A 25,584-nucleotide genomic window follows, 5' to 3' on the forward strand; every position below is an offset into this window, starting at 1 on the left:
CCATTGTTTCCTTGTTGATCTTCTGCTTAGATATGTCCATTGCTATAAGTGGGGTGTTAAAGAGCCCTACTATTATTGTATTATTATAAATTAGTTTCTTTATTTTTGTGATTAATTGATTTACATATTTGGCTTCTGTCAAGTTGGGGGCATAAATATTTATAATTGTTCGATCTTGTTGGACAGACCTCTTTATTATGATATAGTGTGTTTCTTCATCTCTTATTACAGTCTTTGGCTTAAAATCTAGTTTGTCTGATAAAAATACGGCTACTCCAGGTTTCTTTTGATGTCTATTTGCATGATCAGTGATTCTCCACCCCCTCACTTTCAATATGAAGGTGTCTTTGGGTCTAAAATTAGTCTCTTGCAAGCAGCATATTGATGGGTTTTGTGTGTTTTTTAAAAATTTTTCTTAATGTTTATTTTTGAGAGAGACAGAGACAAATGGGTTAGAGGCAGAGAGAGAGGGAGACACAGAATCCAAAGCAGGCTCCAGGCTCTGAGCTCTCAGCACAGAGCCCAACGCGGGGCTCAAACTCATGAGCTGTGAGATCATGACCTAAGCCAAAGTCGAACGCTCAACCAACTGAGCCACCCAGGCGCCCCGATGGGTTTTGTGTTTAATACATTCTGGTACCCTATGCCTTTTGATTAGAACATTTGGTCTATTTACATTCAGTAATTATTGATAAATATGAATTTAGTGTCATTGTATTATCTATAAAGTTGCTGTTCCCTTGGATTATCTCTGTTCCTTTCTAGTCTTTGTTGCTTTTGGTCTCTCTTTCCTGCTCAAAGGGTTTCCTTTAATATTACTTGCAGAGCTGGTTTAGTGTTCACAAAATCCTTTAGTTTTTGCTTGTCTTGGAAACTCTGTATCTTTCTATTCTGAATGATGGCCTTGCTGGATATAGTATTCTTGGCTACATATTTTTCTTATTTAGGGCATTGAATATACTATGCCACTCCTGTCTGGCCTGACAAGTTTCTGTGGACAGGTCTGTTGCTAACCTTACATGTGTCCCCTCATAGGTTAAGGAACTTTTGTCCCTCACTGCTTTCAGGATTCTATTTTAATCTTTGTATTTTGTAATTTTCACAATGATGTGTCTTGGTGTTGACCTGTTTTTGTTGATTTTGAGGGGAGTTCTCTGTGCCTCTTGGACTTGAATACCTGTTTCCATCCCCAGATTAGGGAAGTTCTGAGCTATAATTTGTTTAAAAAAACCTTCTGCCCATGTTTCCTACTTTACCTCTCCTGGGATCCCTATGAAACAGATATTATTGTGCTTTATGGAATCGCTGAGTTCTCTAAGTTTATATATGTGATCTCATAGTTTTCCCTCCATCTTCTTTTCACCTTCATTACTTTTCAGAATTGAATCTTTTTTATTATTATTATTCTCAAATTAGTTAACATACAGTGTAGGTTTGGCTTTAGGAGTGGAACCCAGTGATTCACCTCTGACATATGACAGTGCTCATCCCGAAAACTGCCTTCCTTAATGCCTGTCACCCATTTAACCCACCTCCAGCCCAGCCCCGATCAACCCTCAGTTTGTTCTCTGTATATAAGAATTTCTTGTGGTTTGTCTCCCTCTCTTTTTTTATCTTATTTTTCCTTCCCTTCCCCTATGTTCATCTGTTAAGTTTCTCAAATTCCATGTATGAGTGAAATGATATGATATCTGTTTTTCTCTGACTGTCTTATTTCACTTATCACAATAACCTCCAGTTCCATCCATGTTGTGGCAAATGGCAAGATTTCATTCTTTTTCATTGCTGAGTAGTATTCCACTGTGTGTGTGTGTGTGTGTGTGTGTGTGTGTGTGTGTGTGTGTGTATCACATCTTCTTTATCCATTGATCAGTTGATGGACATTTGGACTCTTTCCATAATTTGACTGTTGTTGATAGCACTGCTATAAACACTGGGGTGCATGTGCCCCTTTGAATCAGGATATTTGTATCCGTTGGATAAATTCCTAGTAGTGCAATTGTTGGGTTGCTTAATTTTTTGAGGAATCTCCGTACTGTTTTCCAGAGTGACTGCACCAATTTGCATTCCCACCAACAGTGCAATAGGGTTACCCTTTCTCCACACCATCAATAACATCTGTTGTTGCCCGAGTTGTTAATTTTAGCCACCCTGACCAGTGTGAGGTGGTATGTGATTGTGGTTTTGGTTTTTATTTCCCTGATGATGAGTGGTGTTGAGCATTTTTTCATGTGTCTGTTAGCCATTGAATGTCTTCTTTGGAAAAGTGTCTGTTCATGTCTTTTTCCCATTTCTTCACTGGATTGTTTGTTTTTGTTTTTGTTTTTTTTCAACGTTTATTTATTTTTGGGACAGAGAGAGACAGAGCATGAACGGGGGAGGGGCAGAGAGAGAGAGAGACACAGAATCGGAAACAGGCTCCAGGCTCTGAGCCATCAGCCCAGAGCCTGACGCGGGGCTTGAATTCACGGACCGCGAGATCGTGACCTGGCTGAAGTCGGACGCTTAACCGACTGCGCCACCCAGGCGCCCCGATTGTTTGTTTTTTTGAATGTTGAGTTTGATAAGTTCCCTACGGATTTTGGATATTAACCCTTTATTTGATAATGTCATTTGCAAATATCTTCTCCCATTCCGTTGGTTGCCTTTTAGTTGTCCTGATTCTTTCCTTTGCTGTGCAGAACCTTTTTATCTTGATGAGGTCCCAGGAGTTTATTTTTGTTTTTGTTTCTCTTGCCTCTAGAAACATGTCAAGTAGGAAGATGCTGTGGCTGAGATCACAAAGGTTGTTGCCTGTTTTCTCCTCCAGGATTTTGATGGCTTCCTGTTTTACATCTAGGTCTTTCATCCATTTTGAGTTTATTTTTATGCATGGTGTAAGAAAGTGGTCTAGGTTCTGTATGTTGCTGTCCAGTTTTCCCACCCCATTTGCTAAAGAGACTGTCTTTTTTCCATTGGATATTCTTTCCTGCTTTGTCAAAGATTAGTTGGCCATATGTTTGTGGGTCCATGTCTGGGTTCTCTATTCTGTTGCACTGATCGATGTGTCTGTTCTTGTGCCAGTACCATATGGTCTTGATGATTACAGCTCTGTAATACAGCTTGAAGTCCAGCATTGTGATACCTCCAGCTTTGGTTTTCTTTTCAGGGTTTCTTTGGCTATTTGGGGTCTTTTCTGGTTCCATATAAATTTTAGAATTGTTTGTTCTAGCTCTGTGAAGAATTCTGGTGTTATTTTGATAGGGATTGCATTGAGTATGTAGATTGCTTTGGGTAGTATCAACATTTTAACTATTTATTCTTCTAATCCATGAGCATGGAATATTTTTCCATTTTTTTATGCTTTCAATTTCTTTCATAAGCTTTCTGTAGTTTTCAGTGCATAGATTTATCACCTCTTTGCTTAGGGTATTCCTAGGTATTTTATGGGTTTTGGTGCAATTGTAAATGGGATCGATGCCTTGATTTCTCTTTCTGCTTCATTATTGGTGTATATAAATGCAACTGATTTCCATACATTGATTTTATATCCTGCAACTTTCCTGAATCCATGGATTAGCTCTAGCAATTTTTTGGTGGAGTCTTTTGGGTTTTCCACCTACACTATCATGCTGTCTGCAAAGAGTGAAAGTTTGACTTCTTCCTTGCTGATTTGGATGACGAATATTTCATTGTGTTATCTTATGGCTGAGGCCAGGACTTCCAACACTATATTGAATAACAGTGGTGAGAGTGGACAGCCTTGTCGTGTTTCTGACTTATGAGGAAAGCTCTCAGTCTTTCCCTACTGAGGATGACATTAGTAGTGGTTCTCTCATATATGGCTTTTATGATCTTGAGGGTTGATCCTTCTCTCCATACTTTTTTGAGGGTTTTTTTTTTTATCAAGAAAGAATACTGTATTTTGTCAAATACATTTTCAACATCTATTGAGAGGATCAAATGGTTCTTGTCCTTTTTTTTTTATTAATGTGATGTATCACATTGATTGATTTGTACATATTGAACCAGCCCTGTATCCCAGGAATAAATCCCACTTGATTGTGGTGAATAATTCTTTTAATGTATTGTTGGATCCGGTTTGCTAGTATCTTGTTGAGAACTTTTGTATCCATGTTCATTAGGGAATTTGGTCTGTAGTTCCTTTTAGTGAGGTCTTTGGTTTTAGAGTCAAGAAAATTCTGGACTTGTAGAATGAGTTTGGGTGTGTTCCTTCCATTTATGTTTTTGGAACAGCTTCAAAAGAATAGATGTTAACTCCGCTTTAAATGTTTGGTAGCATTCCCTTGGAAAGCCATCCAGCCCTGAACTCTTGTTTGTTGAGGGATTTTTGATTACTGATTCAATTTCTGTATTGGTGATGGGTCTGTTCAAATTCCTGTTTCATTTTGGTAATTTATATATGTTTAGAAATTTGTCCATTTTTTTCAGATTGCCCAATTTGTTAGCATATGATTGCTCATAATGTTCTCTTATTATTGTTTGTATTTATGCAGTATTGGTTGTGATCTCTTCTCTTTCATTCATGATTTTATCTATTTGGTCCTTTCCTTTTTCTTTTTAATCAATCTGGCTAGGTATTTATCAGTTTTGTTATTCTTTCAAAGAACCAACTTCTGGTCTAATTGATCTGTTCTACTGCTTTTTTGTTTGTTTGTTTTTAATTTCAATATCATTTATTTCTGCTCTAATCTTTATTATTTCCCTTCTGATAGTTTTAGGCCTTATTTGCTGTTCTTTTTCCAGTTCTGTTAGGTGTAAGGTTAGGTTGTGTATTTGAGAACTTTAGTCCTTCTTTAGGATGGGCTGGGTTGCTATATACTTCCCTCTTAAGACCGCCTTTGCTGCATCCCAGAGGTTTGGGGCTGTCATGTTTTCATTTTCTTGGCTTCCGTGTACTTTTAATTTCCTCTTTAATTTCTTGGTTAGCCCATTCATTCTTTAGTAGGATGTTCTTTCATCTCCAAGGATTCATGGTCTTTACAAATTTTTTCTTGTGGTTGATTTCGAGTTTCGTAGTGTTGTGGTCTGAAAATATGCCAGGTATGATCTCAGTCTTTTTGTACTTGTTGAGAGCTGATTTGTGACCCAGTATGTGATCTATTCTGGAGGATGTTCCATGTGCACTCGAGAAGAATGTGTATTCTTCTGCTTTAGGATGAAAATTTCTGAATGTATCTGTTAAGTCCATCTGGTCCAGTGTGTCATTCAAAGCCATTGTTTCCTTGTTGATTTTCTGCTTAAATGATCTGTCCATTGTTGTAAGTGGGGTATTGAAGTCCCCTACTCTTATGGTATTATTATCAATGAGTTTGTTTATGCTTGTGATTAACTGATTTATATATTTGGCTTCTCCACTTTGGGGGCATAAATATTTATAATTGTTAAATATTCTTGTTGGATAGACCCCTTAATTTTTATATAATGCCCTTCTTAATCTCTTGTTACAGTCTTTATTTTAAAATCTAGTTTGTCTGATATAAGTATGGCTATACCAGCTTTCTTTTGACAACCATTAGCATGATAGATGGTTCTACATCCCCTTACTTTCAATCTGCATGTGTCTTTAGGTCTAAAATAAGTCTCTTGTAAGCAGCATATAGATGGGTCTTATTTTCTTATCCATTCTGATACCCTATGTCTTTTGATGGGAGCATTTAGTCCATTGACATCTAGAGTGAGTACTAAAAGATAAGATTTTAGCGCCATTGTGTTGCCTTTTGAATTGGTATTTCTGGTGATGTTCTCTGGCCCTTCCTAGTCTTTATTGATTTTGGTCTTTTTTGTTTTGTTTTGTCTTTCTCCACTCAAATAGTCCCCCTTAAAATTTCTTGCAGGGCTGGTTTAGTGGTCACAAACACCTTTAGTTTTTGTTTGTCTTGGAAACTCTTTATCTCTCCTATTTTGAATGTCAGCCTTGCTGGATAAAGAATTCTTGGTTGCATATTTTTCTGATTCAGACTGTTGAATATATTCTGCCACTCCTTCTGGCCTGCCAAGTTTCTGTGGATAGGTCTCCACTGAACCTGACCTTTCTTCCCTTATAGGTTAAGGACTTTTTCCTTTTCCCCCTGCTGCTTTTGTAACTCTTTCCTTGTCTGTGTATTTTGTGAATTTGACTATGATATGCCTTGGTGATGGTCAGCTTTTGTTGAATCTATTGGGAGTTCCCTGTGCTCCTTGGATTTTTATGTCTGTGTCATTCCCCAGATTAGGAAAGTTTTCTTATATTTCATATATATATATATATATATATATATATATATATATATATATATATACTTCTTATAATTTGTGCACACAAAACTTCTGCCCTTTTTTCTCTCTCTTCATCTTCTTGGACGCCTATGACTCAGCTATTATTCCTTTTTAACAAATCACCTGGTTTTCTAAGTCATGTATCATGATCATTTGCCTTTGTTTCCCTCTTTTTTCCTGCTTCATTATTTTCCATAATTTTGTTTTCTAAATAGTGGATTCACTGCTCTGCTTCATTCATACTTGGTGTCTTGGCATCCATTTGAGATTGCATCTTGGTTATAGCACTTTTAATTTCATCCTGACTAGATTTTATTTTTTTATCTCCAAAGAAAAGGATTCTATGCTTTTTTCAACTCAATCTAGTATTCTTACCATGGTTCATATTTCTAGTTCAGATATTTTGCTTATTTCTATGTTGATTAAGCTCCTGGCTGTCCTTTCTTCCTTTTCTTTCTTTTGGAGTGAATTCCTTCATTTTCTCATTTTGGAGGGAGAAAAAACTAATAAAGTAAAAAATTAAAATTAAAAAATCAAAAACAAGGCAAAAAATCAAATAAAAGAAGCTAGAGTCTAGGTGTGTTTTGGTCTCATTGTTGAAAGAAGTTTGATAGAATAGAGAAAAAAGGGAAAGAAGAAAAAAAATGTAAGAAAAAAATAAAAAATTATAAAATAAAATGAAATAAAGAAAATGAAAAAGAATAACAAATTTAAAAAATAAAAAATAAAGTAAAAACATAAAAATAAAAGTAAAATTTTCTCTTTCTGTATCCAGGATGAGGAAGAAAAGAAAGGGGGGGAGGGAAGAAAAAAAATTTAAGCAAACACAGAAACAAAGAAAACAAACAAATAAATGAGCCAGTGAACAGAATGAAAATTGAATGAAGCTACGTCCAGTTTCCCCTAGAACTGAAACTATGAAGCCTTCTATAGTCCATAAACTATGCAGGTGGAGTAACTTGTGCTGGTTTTCTAGCGGATATGTTTGGAGGGCATGGCTGAGTGGGGCTTGCTGTAATGGCTCCATTCTCTGCTGGGTGGTGCTGCTTAGCTTACTGGGGTGGATCACTGTGGTGCACATGCATGAGTGTGTACGCATGTGTGCAGGAGAGGTGGAATGGCTTCATCCAGCTTCCTACTGTCTAGCACAGGAACACTGTGCTCTCAGCAACCCATGATCAAGCACCCCTCCATTGTCTCAGCTCTCTGTTCTCTCCCCACCTCTACCCTGCCTATGTCCAAGCTTTCCACCTGCCAGGCAGCACCTCCATCCAGAGTTTTATCTGAGATAGGGTTGTGTTTCAAACCCCACACTTCAGAGACCCCTGTGGCTTGGACCCATGCTGACTGTCTGGCGGAGGGTCTTGCTGAGCAATGGCTGGGTGCCAGCTTGCCCCAGAAAATGTTCTTGCGATCGCACAGTGGCAGAGGTTCAGAGGTTATGGCAAATCACAACACACAGCTGGCTCCAGATTTCACTGCACTCTGGCATTTTCCTCCCAATACCAGCAAATGTGGCTGCTCTCCTGGGTCTGCTGGGACCTTTGCCTGTGGGGATGCTGTATGGCCTCTATGAAATGCACTCCAAGCAGGAGAACCTCTTCGCCCTGAGGGGCACATGGATCCCTCAGACTGGTCTGCTTGCTCATGGGGATTTGCCCTGCTTCCTCACCAGAGGACCACCAGACACTGAGCTCTGAATGTTCAGGCCCTGTGCTCCACTGTTTATAGAATCCTGGTGGTATTGAAACCCTCTCCTGTCTTCCCCTCAATGGTTTTGGGGGAACAGATTTGTTGTTCAGTCCCCTGAGAGTGTTTTCACTCTTTATCTTTCTCTCCAGCTACTTTCGGAGGAGTGCTTTTCTTGCACGATCCCATTAAGCTGCATTCTCCCCCATTTCCCTTTCTCTATCCTCTCTGCAAAATAGCTCCCCACCCTCCATAGCTTTTCTTTCCCCCAGCTCACCTCTCCGTACCGTGTACCTGCTGAGTTCTGTGGCTCAAGTTATGCAGATGGTTGCGTTAACTCTTAGATCAGTTTCCTAGATGTTCAAAATGATTTGGTGCTGATCTGGCTGCATTTCAGGGATGAGATAAGCTCAGAGTCTCCAACTAGAGACCACATTTATAATGATCAAACTCAATATTTGGTTAACCTAAGGGTGAACGTGGTGGCATCATCCCATTGCTCTATTAAGTATTTCCCCCTTTTACTGGTGAGGATGAGTATTGGTTTTGTTTCTAATATGCTTACTGGTCCTTCATATTTTTATCAACTATTTTCTGGCTGCCTCCCAGAATTAACACTTAGGTATGAATTAGGAGATGTGACCTTCCACTCAGACTGAGAACTAATAAGAACTAGAGATTGCTGTCCAGCTTCCTTCTCTCTCCTCTTACACCGCCCAAGTTACATGAACACTTCTCACACATCATCCCATCTTCCAAAATAGACGTTTGCTTGTTTATGCATCTTGTTTTTAGTGCCCACTCACTGAATCAACTCCTTGAAATTTAAACACCCATCATAGCTCTTATCTGATACCAAGAGCTTGGTCTTCAAGGGGGCATAGGTTGGACACAACAGGGTCCACATGCAGGTCCATAGCCTTATTGACTACAATTCACTGGGCCTTAGATGTGTGAAATAGAAAATGTCCTTGATAGTCAGTTGAAGGGTTCCAGGCACAAAGGTGATTCCTGAAAATGCCAAATAAAAAGGCTTTAGTCATTCCTTTAAAGATGACATTTCCTCAAGCATCCTGGCAGGCACATGAGGTCTCTTTGAATACTAGCCTTCTAGGCTGTAACTTCTCCATTGGGCCAGCAACCGAATGGTAGCTTTGGTAGAAATGGTAGGGGCAAGACACTGAGCCCACTGAGCATTGTTGCCATTATCTTTTCCCCTCAAACAGTCAATAATTTATATGGGTAGTTGTCAGGTTACTTGCCATTTGAAATATAGCCTGATTTTGAAACTGTGTGATGCAAGGGGGTTGTGGAAACTTCCTCTGTATTGTTCCCTCTTGCATGAAAATAGCTGCTGCTGTGGATTCCTGGATTTGCATTGGACACAAATTCCCTCCTCTTTTTTCTGGCTGTTGTGTAATGTTTCTTCCATCCAATTTAACACATATTTGGGGCCTATTATGTGACTGGTACATGCGGGATACATCTGTCTGCCCCAAGTTGTTCTATGATTGGGTCAAGCAGAAGTTTCCCTTGACTTCACAGGCTTGGAGAACTAGAATACTTCTGGGAGTAACTGATGGTGACAATGTCTCTCTTGTACTAATGCTTACATACCCTATTACAGACCTATTGGCTTTGGAAAAAGATCTGGTGTGCTGGTATTGGCCTTGGTCACATCTTCCACCTTTGTCTTTTGCTTCTCACATTGAAATATCTTATTTCTATTTTTTAACGTTTATTTTTGAGAGAGACAGGGACAGAATGTGAGTGGGTTAGAGGCAGAGAGAGACGGAGACACAGAATCCAAAGCAGGCACCAGGCTCTGAGCTGTCAGCACAGAGCCCAACGCGGGGCTCAAACCCACGAGCTGTGAGATCATGACCTGAGCCGAAGTTGGACACTCAACAGCCTGAACCACCCAGACGCACCTCACATTGAAATATAAGCACAATTAAAAAAAAAATCAATGTTCAAAATTGATGGTTCCCATAACACAAGAAGCAGCGAGTGTTGGTGACGATGTGGAGAACCTCTTGCCCTGTTGGTGGGAGTGCAAACTGCTACAGCCATTCTCGAAAACAGTATGGAGGTTTCTCAAAAAGTTGAAATAAGACCACTTGGGTGTCTCATTCAGTTAAACATTCAACTCTTGATTTCACGTCAGGTCTTGATCTCATGTTTATGAGATCAAGCCCTGCATTGGGTTCCATGCTGACAGCACAGATCCTGCTTGAGATTCTCTCTCCCTCCCTCTCTCTCTGCCCCTCCCCCACTAACATGCATGCTCTCTCTCTCAAAATTAATAGTTTTAAAACGTTAAAAATAGAACTACTCTATCATTCAGCAATTGCAGTGCTAGGTATTTATCCAAAGAATACAAAAATACCAATTCAGAGGGATACATGCACCCCGATGTTTATAGCAGCATTGCCTACAGCAGCCAAATTATGGAAGGATCCCAAATGTCCACTGAATGATGAATGGATAAAGAAGATGTGGTATCTATATATGTATATTATGGAATATTACTCAGACATCAAAAAGAGTGCAATCTTGCCATTTGCAATGATGTGGATGGAACTAGAGTTTATTATGCTAAGTGAAATAAGTCAGTCAAATAAAGACAAATATCATGTGATTTCACCATATGTGAATTTAAGAAACAAAACAGGTGAACATAGGGAAAGGGTAGGAAAAATAAAATAAGGTAAAAACAGCAAGGGAGGCAAACCTGAGAGGACCTTAACTAACAGAACAAACTGAGGGTTTTTGGAGGGGAGGTGGTTGGGGGGATGGGCTTAATGGGTGATGGACATCACTTGTGATGACAATTGAATATTATAAGTAAGTGATGAATCACTAACTTTTACTCCTAAAACCAATGCTACACTATATGTTAATTAAGTTGAATTTAAATAAAATCTTGGAGGAAAAAAGAAACATTGACAAAGATGTGTAGAAATCAGAACCTTCAAACACTGCTGTTGGGGATGTAAAATGGTACAGCTACTTTGGAAAACATCCTGGAAATTTCTCAATAAGTTAAAAATGGAGTTGCCATATGGCACAGCAATTTCACTCCTAGACACATACCCAAGAGAATTGAAAACATATATTCCCATGAAAACTTGTATAGAAATGTTCATAGTAGCATTATTCATAACTCCTACAATGTGGAAACAATCCAAATGTTTATCACAATTACCAGATGCATCAAAGTGGTATAACCATACAGTGGGATATTGTCTAGCCATACAAAGGCATGCAGTACTGTTACATGTGTGGATGAACTTCAAGAACATCGTGCTAAGTGAAAGAAGCCAAAGTCCACATATTGTATGATTCCATGTATATGAAATCTTCAGAACAGGAAAATCCAAGAGACATAAGTAGATTTTTGGTTGCCAAGGAATGGAGGAGGGGGGAATTGAGATATGGGCTTTCTTCTCAGGATAATAATAATATTTTAGAATTAGTGGTGATAGTTGTGCAACATCAGGACTATATTAAAAGACACCGAGTTGTCCACTTCAAAATGGTCACAATGATGGATTTTAAGTGCTGTGAATTTCATCTTAAAAAATAAAAAATTGAAAGCTTCAAAAATAAAAATAAAGATAAATAGCCAAGAAAGGAACATTCCAAACATAAAGAAAAACACTTCCCTGGTTTCCATATGATTAAAGTCATACAGTCTTGCAGATACTAAAACATAAGATAAAGTCTGTAACTTTCTGGAATGTCATGATGATTTATAACACTTTATGTGAAAAAATATATGTAACCCTGCACTGACTGTTCCTCTCTCAGAGAAGTTTCTTCTTTGTGAAGATTGTGTATCCTGGGCAGCTATCTTGGGATCAAATAAAAGTCTTCTCCATTCTCCCTAAATTTTTTTTGATATGAAATTTATTGTCAAATTGGTTTCCATACAACACCCAGTGCTCATCCCAACAGGTGCCCTCCTCAATGCCCATCACCCACTCTCCCCACCCTCCCACCCCCCATTAACCCTCAGTTTATTCACAGTCTCCCTAAAATTTTTTGAAAGTTTTGTTCACTCTGAATCAACATAGTCATTTTATAATGTTGTTCAACTCTCCTATTTCCTTGTTGATCTTCTGTTTAGTTGTACTATCCATGATTGAAAGTGGGATATTGAAATCTCATACTTGTAAATATACCTTTGAATAAAAAAGTACATTTAGGGTAATGAGAGTTTAATTTAGGGTAAGAAAGTTTAGGGTAATGAGTATGCTTTTCTTGGTGACCCTTTCCCCAAGTATTATCCTAAAATATTTTTGAGGAGAAGCAATACAATGACAACAAAGGTATACTCCCCCAGAATGGCTTCTTTGCAGTGGGAATGTGAATGTTGTGCTAGCTTCTTGCAGAATTCTTTCCTGATTCTTTAGCTGAAGGGAGTTTCTTTTCAGCTGAAGGGAGTTAGCTGAACTCCTTGGCAATTTATCTAGGACCTTCCTGATTCCATTAAATTGTTCCTTCATTGATCTCACCTCCCATAGGGATGTTTCAGCCCCATCTGAGGGTAAGAACTTTGTCTCATTCATCTTTATAACACCAGCTTCTAGCTCAGTGATTTTCCTTCTCTAGACTTTTGGTAACATTGCAGAGTAAATGTTAAGATGAAATATATTGGTGTTATTTGCCCAAATAGTGGTTTTAAAAACATATTATTTCACATGTGGTTTAGAGTATGGACTGTGTAGCTGGGGTCAAGATGGCAGCATGGGAGGATCCTAAACTTACCTCCTCCCATGCACACAACAATTCAAGAGCTACATATGGTGCAATACCCTCTGAAAAGAACCTGAAAGACAGCTGAACAGTGTCTCTACAACAGAGGATAAAAGGGCCGTATGGAAACAGGTAGGAGAGGCATAGACACAATCTCACAAGAAACCCCACCACAGGTGTGGTGACCCACAGTCAGGAGGATCTCATAATATAGAGATTGTCCCTGAGGAGTCAGGGATTTATGACCTACATCAGGCACCCCAATTCTTGGGAACTACACCACCAAGATGAGCCTCCAAACAGCTGGCTTTGAAAAAAATAGGACTTACTTCCTGAAGAACCATATACCTATAAGGAAAAGAAAACCTGCTCTTACCAGGTTCACATATAGGCCCACACTCACCCAGGACTCAACCCCAAAGCAGCAATTTGAAAGGTGCCCAGCCAGCAAAGGAGACTCATTTGTTAATCTTAAAGCTTCTGCCAGAGAGGCAGAAACTTGTAGAGACTTACTGTAGGGCTGGAGACACTGGCAGGCACTGTTTTTGCATTCTCCTTCCACCTTGTGGGTGCCAGTGCTTCTAGACACCATGTTTGCAACCCTCACACACCCAGCCTACTAGCTCCGTGGGAGTGCCCTACATAACACACCCCAGCTGCAGCTGGCCATACCAGCCACATATGAGCACCCTGTCCCCATGGCCACAGCCATGGCCTGTTCTTCCACAGCTAGCCCCTTGGGCACCCAGATTTGGTGGCCAGGGAGGATTGATTTCTTGGGCCCCATGGGTCTAAAACAATTGGAGAGACAGTGCTTGACAGGCTATCACCCCAAGGCACTGCACAAACACACTCCCAGTCTTTGTGGAAAAGGCCTATTTTCTTGCCCTGGAGCTTCAGCATGAGGGGCAGACTTCAGGTTTGCCACTAGTCCAGAGGCTACAGAGGAGTTCCCAGAGAACATAAGCAGAAAGATGCCATATCAGCATCCTCCCTTTGCCTTGCCACAGTTCGGTGGTATCTCCCAGAAAGGAGCTTATATAAGGTATAAAGTCGCAATATTTGCTACTGTTGTTTAGGGGACACCCCCAGATCTCCTGTTATGGAAGTCAGCAGGGTTTACAATTGTGGACCCGTAAGACTGTATATATTCACATGCTTTAAAAGCTGCTGCCTGAGAATCTGGCTTACCATTAACCTAAAACTAGATGATCTCTGAGATCTTTCCATTTGGAACAGTAACAGGTTTTGGCACACCCTCAACAACTAGGATCGGTCAAGAGCAAATCAGGCTATGTGGGCAATTATAGAGGTCCAAGAAATAAGCAAAAGCCAGGGCAAAGATGCATGACAACTTTATCTCCTACATAGCCACTCCTTCAAGACTGGGAGAGGTAGCTGTTTTGCCTAATACGTAGAAATAAGCACAGAGAGTCAAGCAAATGAGGGGACAGAGGAATATGTTCCAAAGAAAAGAAAAAGAGAACACCTCAGACTTTAATGAGATGGAGATAAGTAAACTACCTGATAAAGAGTTGAAAGTAATGGTCATAATGATATTCACTGAACTTGGGAGAAGAATGAATGAATATAGTGGTCCATCTCCTTTCTAAGACATGGATCACTTTTCCCTTAGCGTAACTCAGTCCATTGGAACCTGGGAAAACTTTGAGAGTCTGAGTAGGCATGACAGTATGGTTTACTTCCTGTCTTTTCTTCTTTGTGCCTCCCATACCCGGCATTCTTAGGGACATCTGCTCTTTGAATACTTTTTAGGGTTTTCCTTAATTAGAGTCCCTGTTAGTAGGCAAATGCAATAGACTAAGCCATTTGTGACAACTTACAATGGCAAAAAAAAATTATGGGAAAACACCAGAGAAGGAGTCCTTTCTTTGACTTTCATAGGAGCTTCCCAATTCCCCCCTCAAAAGAAAAGAAAAGAAAAGAAAAGAAAAGAAAAGAAAAGAAAAGAAAAGAAAAGAAAAGAAAAGAAATGTATGCCTGTATTCGTGGGAAGACAGCTGTCATGTACCATAGCAGACAAAAGGGACTGATATTAGGGGTTGGCTCCTTTCCAATATCCTTTTGTTCTCACTACAAGGAAGTGGCTCATGACTGAAGCATTTCCTGCTGGGGGTATTTATGTTGTGGAAGTGAGCCTCAAAGGCATGGATGGGATGCCCACAAGGAGTAGCTCTATCCTAACAGTATCCAAAATCTGATCCCGAGTTCATTTAGTGTGACACTCAAGGACTCTCCAATACTGGGTGTAGAGGGTCTTTAGAGGTGGTCCTTTATGGACCATCTTTTTATGGATAGGGAAGCTGAGACCTACCTAGATTGGGCAAGGTTTTCCTGCTCAGAGGCTTACACTTCCTGGAGGTGATAAGTGGCCTACAAGATAGCTAAGCACTTTCTATGGATTGTTTGCTTTTCATTAAGTCAAACTTAGGCCTGTTTATAGACCCCCAAACTATAGGAAGAATTTGGACATAGGATGGATATCCTTTTACCATCTCTCCATTCTGTGAATGATTGAGAGTGGAATCCCATAGGAGCCTCTGACCCAGGAGTCTCTCTCCCATGTCTTACCCAATTGCATACAGGCCAGCCAGCTACAGTAAATCTCTGGTGCTGGGGGCAGGAATACCATCAGTTGGTCCCCATGACTGAGGGCCCATGTGTCAGAGAGGATGCTGGCCACCTTCTGGAAGAGATGAGTCATCCTTTCAAAGCTCCATTTGTCTTCTTCTCCATTGGTATTGACCTCCCTGAGTGTGGGGTAAGGTCCCCTGTGTCCATTCTAGGCATGATGATATCCAAAATATTTGATATTAATCACCATGAACATTGGATACAGGAGTCTCCTATTTGTTAGACACCACCCTTGAGTGGGTAGATCTTGAAGAAAGGCCAGGATGTCTAGGATATTGGGGTCAGTGAGTATGCCTCAACTGATAAGGAAATATTTTAATATTTCAATGACTGGCATGACAGTACCAATGAGTTTCAACTAATGCCAGTCCTGATTCTCAGAAAGAATCTCCCAAGAGTGCTCAACATTTGAAGTGGACAGGGTCTTCTGAAAAGATGACTTACCCAATTTGCTCTAAGTCAGTCGTATTGGGGACATGACTGAGAAAGGCTTGGGTGTCCTGTCCTGCTCAGGCTATCTCTTGAAAGCCACTTATAATTGCTTCAGTTTGGGGTGCAGAAGTTTTTGCCTCTTTCAGTCCTTGGAGGCACCAGTCACTCTACTCTCCATCAAACTGGATTGTTGTCTACAGGCAGAAAGAGCTCCCTTAGAAGAGCTGTATTCCTTGCATAGATGCTGACAGGCTGGCTGACCCTATCCTGAGATCTATTTGTGGCAAGTTGCTGGTGAAAGTGGCAAAATGTATCCAACACACACCAATATTCCAAATGTTTCTATTAATTTCTCCTTGAGTTTCAGGTTTTGATGGCATGCGATCTGCCATGAGAATGACTGTAGACAATAGCTTAGTGTTTTGTCACAACATAAAAAGAGTCACCAAACTTTCAGGCTTTAATACCTGTTCATCTCCACCTAATGCCTGCCCACCAAACTATCTACTTATTTTGGGTTCTAAACTCTCAGCCACTCACTTCTAGTACCAAATTCTGTAAAAGTTTGGATATAGTTTGGGCTGTAAATAACTGTGGCTTCAACAAAATATGTATCTCTCTTTCATGTAACAGTCTAGGTATAAGCTCGACACTGGAATGATTACCCTATGGTGTCAAGTACCCAGGATTCAGTATTGTTGCTCTGTCATTCCTTACCTACAAGGTCAAAAATGACTAAGCACATCCGCTCTGTTGGCAACCAGCAGGGAAGGAAAATGGGGAGGGGAGAGCATACACTTTCTCTTAATGCCATTGCCCATAGCACACATCACTTCCATTTGCATTCTGTTGACCATAAGTTAAAATTTCATGGTAATTTATAGTCTTGTTCTACAAAATCGTGTAGCCAACTAAAACTCAGGAATTATCTCACTATGGGAAAGAAAGTGGGAATGGATGTCAGGTGGCAACAAACAGTATAGTTGATATCAAGTCAATAATCTTGACTCCACTCTTCACTTCCCACCCTCTCCTCAACATATGGTCATCTGCGTTCTGGCCTTCACCTCTCATTTGTATCATTCCCACCAAGGTCACCTTATCATAGCTCAATGAAAGCTGTTCTTGACCTTCTCAATCCCATTGTAGCATCTGATCCATTAGACCTCTCCCTCTCCCCCAAGCCCAATATCGAATCATCAGGACCTCTCAGGTCTATGTCTGGAAACAATTGCTGAATCTTCCCACTATTTCCATTCTCATGCAACTAACATAGGCCACCATCATCTCATGCACAGCCTTAAAATTGGCCTGTTTACTTTTACTACCTCCCACTTCCATTTCACGTCAATTCATTCTCCACCTCCGCTCAGAGTGATCTTTTAAAAATGAAAGCTCAGCAATCAGTCAGTGACTGCTTAAAATTCTTTAATGGCTTCTCAGTACTTTCAGGAAAAAGCACAAAGTTCTTAAATGGTTTGCAAGGTCCTGCAGAGACAGGCTTTGTTATTTCTCCAGCTTCATCTCTTAAAATAAGCCTGCATTCTCTCCTCACCTTTTTGTTCCAGGCATATTGAAACAACATTTACATACCTATGTCCTAGGTCCTCTTGTATCTCTGCTGGCTGTCACTATGCTTCAGGCATTATACGAAGTTATTTCCACTCATTGGAATTTTATTTATTTATCTCTTTATTTTGGTTTTTATTTATTTATTTTTGATGAATAAAAATTTTCTGTATTTAAGAAGACGTACAATGTGATGTGCTGATATATGCATACATTGTGCAATGATAACCACAATCAAAGTAGTTAACATATCCATCACCACCATACCTACTTTTCTTTTCTCTGGTATTGTTAGAACACTTGAGATCTGTTCTCTTAGTAAATTTCAAGTATACAATATGGTATTATTAACTACAGTCTCGGTGCTATACACTAGGTCTCTAGAACTTGTGCATCTTATAATGGAAAGTTTGTACATTTTGATCAATATCTTCCCCTTTTGCCTATCCCCCAGCCTCTGAGACCCTTCAACTCTGTCTCTACAAGTTTAACTTTTTTTCAAATGAAGTTTCACATGTGAGAGAGATCATACAATATCTGTCTTTTTGTGTCTGACTTACTTATTTCACTCAGCATAACATCCTCCAGGTTCATTCATGTTGTCACAAATGGTAGAATTTCTTCCTTTTTTTATGGCTGGATAATATTCCACTAAACGTATAAGCCATTTTTCTTAAGTTGTTTCCATATCTTGGCGACTGAATGATATTGCAATGAACATGGGAGTACAGATGTCTCATTGAGATAGTGATATATATCCAGAAGTGGGATTGGTGAATCGTATGATATTTCTATTTTTAATTTTTTTAAAACCTCCAAACTGTTTTCCATAATGGCTGTACCAATTTATATTCCCGACAATAGTGTTCAAGGGTTCGATTTTCCTCCACATCCTTGCCCACATTTGTTATCTCTTGACTTTTGGAGAATAACCATCCTAATAAACAGGTGTGAAGTAATAGCTCATTGTGGTTTTGGTTTGCATTTCCCTGATAATTAGTGATGGTGAGCATCTTTTCATATACCTGTTAGCCTTTTGTACTCTTCTTTGGAAAAATGTCTATTCGTGTCCTTGCCCACTTTTTAACCATGTTATATGGTTTCTTTGCTATTGAGTTTGTGAAAATTATAAAAGGAAACTTTATTTAAAATGGAAGTGTTGAATTACTATATTGTATACTTGAAATGAATGGAAAGAAAATAAAAACTTAGAGAAAAAATAAAATAAAATGGAGTCAGGGGGCCAGAAGGGGGAAGCTCAGAGGCTCTACTACGTATCATTTATTGCAGACCCACCAGAAGGAGACATACCTTGTAAACTGATACTACTTCAGCTACTGCTTTACTACCCCAGCAAGAGGAAGAAAGGTCTTTCTTCTTCCCTGATGACAGCCCAGCCAATGAGAGACTGTCACAACTTAAGCAATGAAAAGCCACTCTACTTGGATCTCCTAGTTTACTCCAATGACTTTTAATATACCATAGCCCTCCTGACTTCTCCCTTTGTCTATAAAAGTGTTCCTCTCCTTTGTTCTCCAGACTTGCTGTAGCTTATTTGTCCCGAGTGGCAGTTCTCTGCGATTGCTGAATAAGCCAATTTTTTTTTTTTTTACTGGTAACATAACTGGCAGTTTTATTTTTAAGATTAAACTATTCATATGAGCTTCTTATATAGTTTGGATATTAACCCTTTCTTGGATACGGGCTGCAAATATATTCTTGCATTCTGTAGGTTGCTTTTTTATTTTGTTGATGGTTTCCTTCCCTTCCCTTTCCTGTGCTTTTTAGTTTCATGTGGTCCCAATTGTTCATTTTTGCTTTTGTTGCTTATGCTTTTGGTGCCAAATTTCCTCTTTCATTTTTTCTAGAAGTGCGATGGTTTCAGTATTACATTTAAGTCTTTAAGCCATTTTAAGTAGATTTTTGTGTATTGTGTAAGGGAAGGGTTCACTTTCATTCTTTTGCACATGGATATACAGGTTTCCCAACAGTATCTATTGAAGAGATAGATTGTCTCATATCCACCCATCTCTGAGGGTCACCTCTGGGGAGTCCCCTCTGTGGCAGCTCATTTCTGAGGTTCATAGACACCCACACTCACAGGGAAATAAACAGATACCACAAGCACAGAATCACACCAGCCTCACCTGGGAACTCAGGTATGAGGCTTACAGACAGACCCACACACAGACCCACACTGCAGACATGGCCAACGACACCCTGAGGAAAACACACACACACACAGAGGCACACACGCACACACGCACACACAGATGCAATCAGGAAGACCCAAAGGGGCAGCAAATTCACATGCGTAACTAGTATACACACATACAAAACCCAGATATACATTGACACTCCCATATGGACACACATGTCCCCGAAAACGTACATAATGGGCAGGGGCTTTTGAAAAATGCGGTCACGCAGGGTGTCCATTGTGATCTATCAGGGGCTCAGGCCTCTGATTGGTGGAGAGAGGATATACAGCATCCGGATTGCTATGACAACGCTCAAACAGGTGAAGACCTGGAGGGAGAGGGATCTTTCTCTGCTCCATCTTTGCCTGACAGTTTACTTAACCGGCTACTTGTGTCCTTCTCACCTAGTGATTTACTGATCTGTTGACCTACTAACCTTTCTAACCCTCCTCCCTCCCCTCTTGTACTTGATCATTCCTGGTACTGTCCCTGACTCCCTTCTACTCCTAACACACCCCTCTCCCCAATCCCACCCCTATTTAAATCCCACCCCAACCTCAGTTACCACTCCGCCCCCTTTCCCACCCCCTCCCTTCCCCTCCCACCCCCACCTCCTCTCCACCTCCATCTGCACCTCCTCTCTGGCGCCCCAGCTCCCCCTGAAAGGACTAGGACATAATAGTTCAGAAGTTGTTTTTCTGTATCCTCTTACTTGGGTATCCCGGTTACCCAAACACGAATGTGAGTACACATCCTACATCAGTGGTTTCTTCCTTATTTATTTATCCAGACTGTGGTTAAAAAACAGCTTTTCCATAGAATCCTTGATGAGAACTCGGTTCTTTCTGAAAACCGAGGACCTCAGGGCCAAGGTTTCTCGACCAGCTTGTTCTGGCCACAACTGTCCACATCAAGCTGTGGATCCTGTCTGGGCCGCTTGGTACAAAAACAGTAGCATCGACAGGATGGAAACCTGAGCTTCATAGTGTCAAGAAAGAAGGACCTGTGAAGATACTAAAAGCCACTGAGATCTTTGTCTTAAATAAGGGGCCTGTATGATGTTTGAATTATGCCTCATTAAAACTGTTTCTAAAAATGTCAGAAACATTTAATAGGCACTATTTAATAGTATTTCATAGTATTAGACTGGCTCCCGGAAGTGCTGTCAAGATCCTGCTCCAAGCTTTGTAAGTTTACAGTCCATCTTATATGTAGTTTGTTTTCCTATCAGTGCATTGTTCATATTTGTGCAGTTTGGTAGCCCTGGGAACAGTGGTATCTGAAGCATTGGTGTTGGTACTAGAGAGTTAAAAAGTGAAATGTCCTTTGTGCTCTGTGCTTTCTGGTTTGTTTGCTTTTAGGGTCTTGTGAATCAGCCCTCTCCCTCTGGTCTTGGGGGCTGCTGCCAAGAATTGTGTGTCCAAACAGGTTGATTAGAAGCTCAACATCAATGAAGTGGCCTCACCCTGCTTGGACATTTATAATAGGAAAATCACTATGAGTGATGTGATCAGGAAGTGAATGAATTCTTGTCCTTTCTTTAGCCAAATATGTGCAGAGGGTCGATTTACTCAAATCCAAAAAGGTCTCGAATGTCCTTACGATTGTCCAACTATAAAGAAATACCTGGTTCCCAGTGTGAATGTTTCATTCTATCATTAAAAAGAAAAACCTGTACTCCCAGGAGCCTGAGACAGAGAGACAGGGAACACCCATAGAGAGAAGTAGATTTCTTTAGATTAGCATGCACCAGATTCTTAGAGAGGGATCTACAAAGTCCCAAGTCAGGAACAACCTAAATTGAGACAATCCTCCTACATGAATACCTCCAGTCAAAACAGAATCTATTCTATTTCTTTTGAGTCTATGAAGGAGGAAATTTCTTGGTTCTGTTTATTGGAAATTCCCCCCTCTACCTAGAATGCATCTCACAGATCAGTTCAGCTCTATCTCCCTCCCTCATCTCTGAATTCGTCCATAAACTAACTTGTCTTGCATTTCCCACCTCCACCTAGTCATGGCCATCGTCTGTGAGAACCTGGCGTTATTGACCCCATTGGATCTAATCTAGTTAAGATTAACTACTGATAACAGCTTCCATATAGCTGCCAGAGGTATCAAGAGTGCCCAGGACTTAGAATGTTTACCATTCGTGTCAAGATGGCCTCTGTCTTTGGTGCGTTTGATCCCCATGATCAATCATTGAGCGGACAGCTCCTGCTTTCTTTTAGACAGTGGCCACTCAAAGACAGCGTACATTTCCCACCAGCACACATTTTAGTGACCTCAGTTCTGAGAGCTGAAGATACAAATGGTACACATTTTGGAGGCTGCTTTCTAGAGAGATTTATTGGCACAAAATTAAAGTTTGGTATGTGAATTAGTATGAATTGCATTGTATTGAGTATATTTCTCCTAAAATACTGGTAAGCCTAGTTTTAGTAAAATGATATGTGTTCTGTTGTTTTGGTGACCATATTCAGGACTTTTGAATTCTTTTAGAAAGTAATTTTCATAGTAGCTATTGATTGATTTAGGTTCAACACTATGAAATAGGAACTTGGCTTTATTGTATTGGCTATTTGGAGATGTGTGTTCAAATAACTTAAAATCTCATAGATTTCATCAAAATAGACAAGATCACCTGATTATGCAAATCTTTATTTACTTCAGAAATCTGACAACCTGAGCTGTGATTCAGATTCAAAGTAAACCTTGAAAGTAAAATCTCATGAGGCACCTGGATAGCTCAGTTAAGCATCTAACTCTTGATTCTGGCTCAGGTCATGATCTCATAGTTTGTGAGTTTGAGTCCAGCATCAGGCTGTGTGCTAACACCGTGGAGACTGCTTTGGATTCTCTGCCTCCCTCTCTCTCTGTGCTTCCCCCACTCTTTTTCTCTTTCAAAAATAAACATTAGAAAAAAGAAAACCTCCATGTTTTTAGAAACTAAACAGTAATGTAGAATTTATTTTTGCTGGAATAATCCCATATTATTATAATAACAGCTTCCCATCTCTCTCAGTCATATCCATATCTGTAAACATCTGGCTCTATAACAATTTCATTTGAACCTCTAGCACATTTTCATTGTTACTTCCTCCCATCCTTCTACAAACTTTGGTGTATTTTTGGAAATGTTCGAAAGTATTTTATCCAGGTACTTCATGAATGTACAACAGAAGTCATTTACTTCTTGTCTACTGAAAGTTTGCATTTATTTTTTTATTTTGTTTTTTTTTTTCAATTTTAAGTTGACTGATAAATTCTTAAGTTCTGCTAACTATTTAAAAATTGTTCCAGTGTGTTTGTCAGCACTATAGAATTTCTAAGATGGCCTATTAGATTTTCCCAACAGCTGCAGTGTGGTATAACTTATGTATAATAACAAGAACTTTGTAAAGATTACAGTTTGTTGGTATGTGATATAGGTAAGAAGCAATGAAGCCATCGCCATAGTAAGTAAACACAGTCATCACTCCCACAAGTTTGCCCCTGCTCCTTTGTAAGCCTTGTGTCCGCCCTGTCCTTCATGAGGAGGCATTTGAGAGATGTGCTTATAACCTCCTGGAGGCTGGTTGAAGGTTTATAAAGATGATTCTTTGTAACAGATATTATAAATGTCTTTGATATTCCTCATTGTCTCAAATATTATTTCAGCTTGTCCATATTTTGGCTGGCCATTTCCCTTTTGGCTCTCGTGTATTTGGGATTCTGTGGAAGCTTACCATTATTACTGCCACCCTTGCAATTTGTGCATGTCTGGTTTACCTCTGGAGAGTTGTCCTTGCTGTGAGTATACTAAAGTACCTTATAGATAGGCTTGTAATCATAAATAAGCAGAATTTTTTTTTTTTGGTAAGCACAAATTTTTAACTAGACCTTTTGTATGCATTCAGTACTTCAAATTTCCCTTTAAGCACTGCGTTCATTGCAGCCACAAATTGTAATAATTCCAATGTTCATTATCATGTAGATGGAAATATTTTTAAAATTCTGTGAATTGTCTTCTTTAACCCACTTCTTTTACAATATCTCTATTCTGTCTCTATTCTCTATCTTCTATTAGAATATCTCTAATATTTTTTTGTAGTTTTCCACCTGTCTTTCTGTTATTGATGTCTAGCTTGCATTTGTGTTCTGAGAACATATTGTCTATGATTTTGTTGACTTTAAGTTAAGATGCATTTTCTGACCCTGAATATGGTCCATGTTAGTGAATGTTCTATGTGAGTTTGAGAAGAATGTGTAGTTGTCTATTGTTGAAGTGTTCTACAGATGGTAATGCCATCCAGGTGATTGATGATGCAGTTCAGTCCAACTGTGTTCTTAAATTTGAATGTCTGTGTGCTCAACCTGTCAATGACTGATAGAGGGTATTGAATTCTTTCAGCCATAATAATGTGTATGTCTGTTTCTCCTAGCAGTTGTGTCAGTTTTTGCCTCATGTATTTTGACACTCTGTTGTTAATGCATGCACATTAAGGATTATGTTTCTCTGGAGAATTAAGCCTTTATTATTGACCTCAGTATGTCCGATAATTTTCCTTACTTTGTAGAATGTTTTGAAAGATAATTTCAGTGGCCACAGAATTCTCGGTGATGGGTTCTTTTCTTTTAACACTATAAACATTTCATTCTTCTTGATTGCATGGTTTCTGAATTCTGAGTATTTTTTTTTTCCTGGTTCCTCTTGGGTACGGTGTTATTTCTCCCTTCTCCCTGTAACTCCAGCCCTCAACACTTCCCCTTACCTTCTTCCAAATTGTTTGTTTTCAGTTTTCTGTTGATTGAATAGTATATGTCTAGGGGTAGTTTTTTGTTGTAGTTGTTGTGGTGGTGTTTTTTTTTGGGGGGGGGGTATTTATCCTGCTGGGAATTCTTTTAGTTTCCTGGATCTGTGGTTTGCGACTATCATTAATTTTGGAAAATTCTCATGGTCATGTTCACTTCAAATGTGTCTTCTTTTCACTTCTTCACCAGGTATTCCCATTCTGTGTTTGTTACACCTTTTGTAATTGTCCCACTGGTCTTGGATGTTCTGTGTTGTATTTTTAATTATTTTCTTTGTGTTTCTGTTTCAGATGTTTCTACTCGATATTTCCTTCTGCTTGTTGAGTCTTTCCTCAGCTATGTTGTGTGTGTTAATATATCCATAAAGGCATTTCTTATTTCTGTTATGGTGTTTTTGATTTCTAGAACCAAAATCTCTTGGATCCTAGAGTTATCATCTCTGTGCTCACACTCACCACCTCTTCTTGCATACTTACCACTTTTCCCATTAGAGTTATTCTCCTATTAATCAGAGCAGTTTTAAATTACCAGCCTGATTATCCCAACATCTCTGCCTTAGGAAATATGAGTCTAATGCTTGCATTCTGTGTTCAAAATATGTGGCTTTTCCTTTTAGGGTACCTTGTAAGTGTTTTTGGGAGCTGGGAGTCACATCCTTGTTTAAAGAAACTGAGGTGAATAGGCTTTGAGTGTGAAGTTTTGTCTTCACCTGGCTAGGTTTTAGGCTGAGTTTACTCCCCTGTGAGACAGGAAGGAGGAAGAGCACTGTAGTTGAGTATTTCCCTTCATCTGCATTGCTTGTGTTTAGGAAAACCCCCATTAGGTTTTGGAGAAATAGTTTCTCTTGAGGGCAGGCCTTCTAAGGAAGAACAGAATACCATGAGTTTATGTCTAAATGGCTGTTTTTCCTCTTTTCCTGCCAATTTAGAAATCTTTCCCCTCATAAGGAAAATATAAATATGATGTATTTGTAAGTCCATCTCTCTTTCCATTTCCCCTGCTTAGGAAAGGAAACATGTGATGTTAAAGGACTATCCATGGTTTTCTATTTGCCCTCCATAGATACACTTTCCTATAACAACATTATTATGACTTGCTTTTTGATAACACATTGGTATTCCAATATCCTGGCAAGATGTAGGGGCTAGCCTACATTTAAAACTTTTGAGAAGGAGGAAGGAAGATGGCGGCGTAGGAGGACGCTGGGCTCACCGCGCGTCCTGCT

General features: G+C 39.6%; 1 protein-coding gene and 1 long non-coding RNA gene across 5 annotated transcripts in view; one reads left to right on the forward strand and one right to left on the reverse strand.

Moving 5' to 3' along the window:
- Positions 1-6,110: 6,110 nt before the first annotated feature.
- LOC121019430 (uncharacterized) lies at positions 6,111-6,427 on the reverse strand. Its single transcript, XR_005785581.1, has 2 exons — positions 6,283-6,427; positions 6,111-6,224 (listed from the first exon to the last, which is right to left on the reverse strand). It is a non-coding gene; the product is annotated as an uncharacterized LOC121019430 (long non-coding RNA).
- Positions 6,428-19,304: 12,877 nt separating this feature from the next.
- LOC121019427 (transport and Golgi organization protein 1 homolog) overlaps positions 19,305-25,584 on the forward strand; it is a 20,929-nt gene continuing 14,649 nt past the window's right edge. For 2 of the 4 annotated variants that reach the window (XR_005785578.1, XM_040458861.1), the window contains exons 1-2: positions 19,305-19,885; positions 23,226-23,357. Coding sequence is in view for 2 of the 4 variants with exons in the window: in XM_040458861.1 (XP_040314795.1) it covers positions 19,781-19,885; positions 23,226-23,357 (237 nt within the window). In the remaining 2 variants the exon portion in view is untranslated. The remainder of the gene's footprint in view (positions 19,886-23,225; positions 23,358-25,584) is intronic. The other 2 variants (XR_005785579.1, XM_040458862.1) reach the window with 1 other exon arrangement.

The sequence above is a fragment of the Herpailurus yagouaroundi genome, unplaced genomic scaffold (assembly GCF_014898765.1).
Source record: "Herpailurus yagouaroundi ecotype Mexico unplaced genomic scaffold, PumYag 222, whole genome shotgun sequence".
Classification (NCBI taxonomy): domain Eukaryota; kingdom Metazoa; phylum Chordata; class Mammalia; order Carnivora; family Felidae; genus Herpailurus; species Herpailurus yagouaroundi.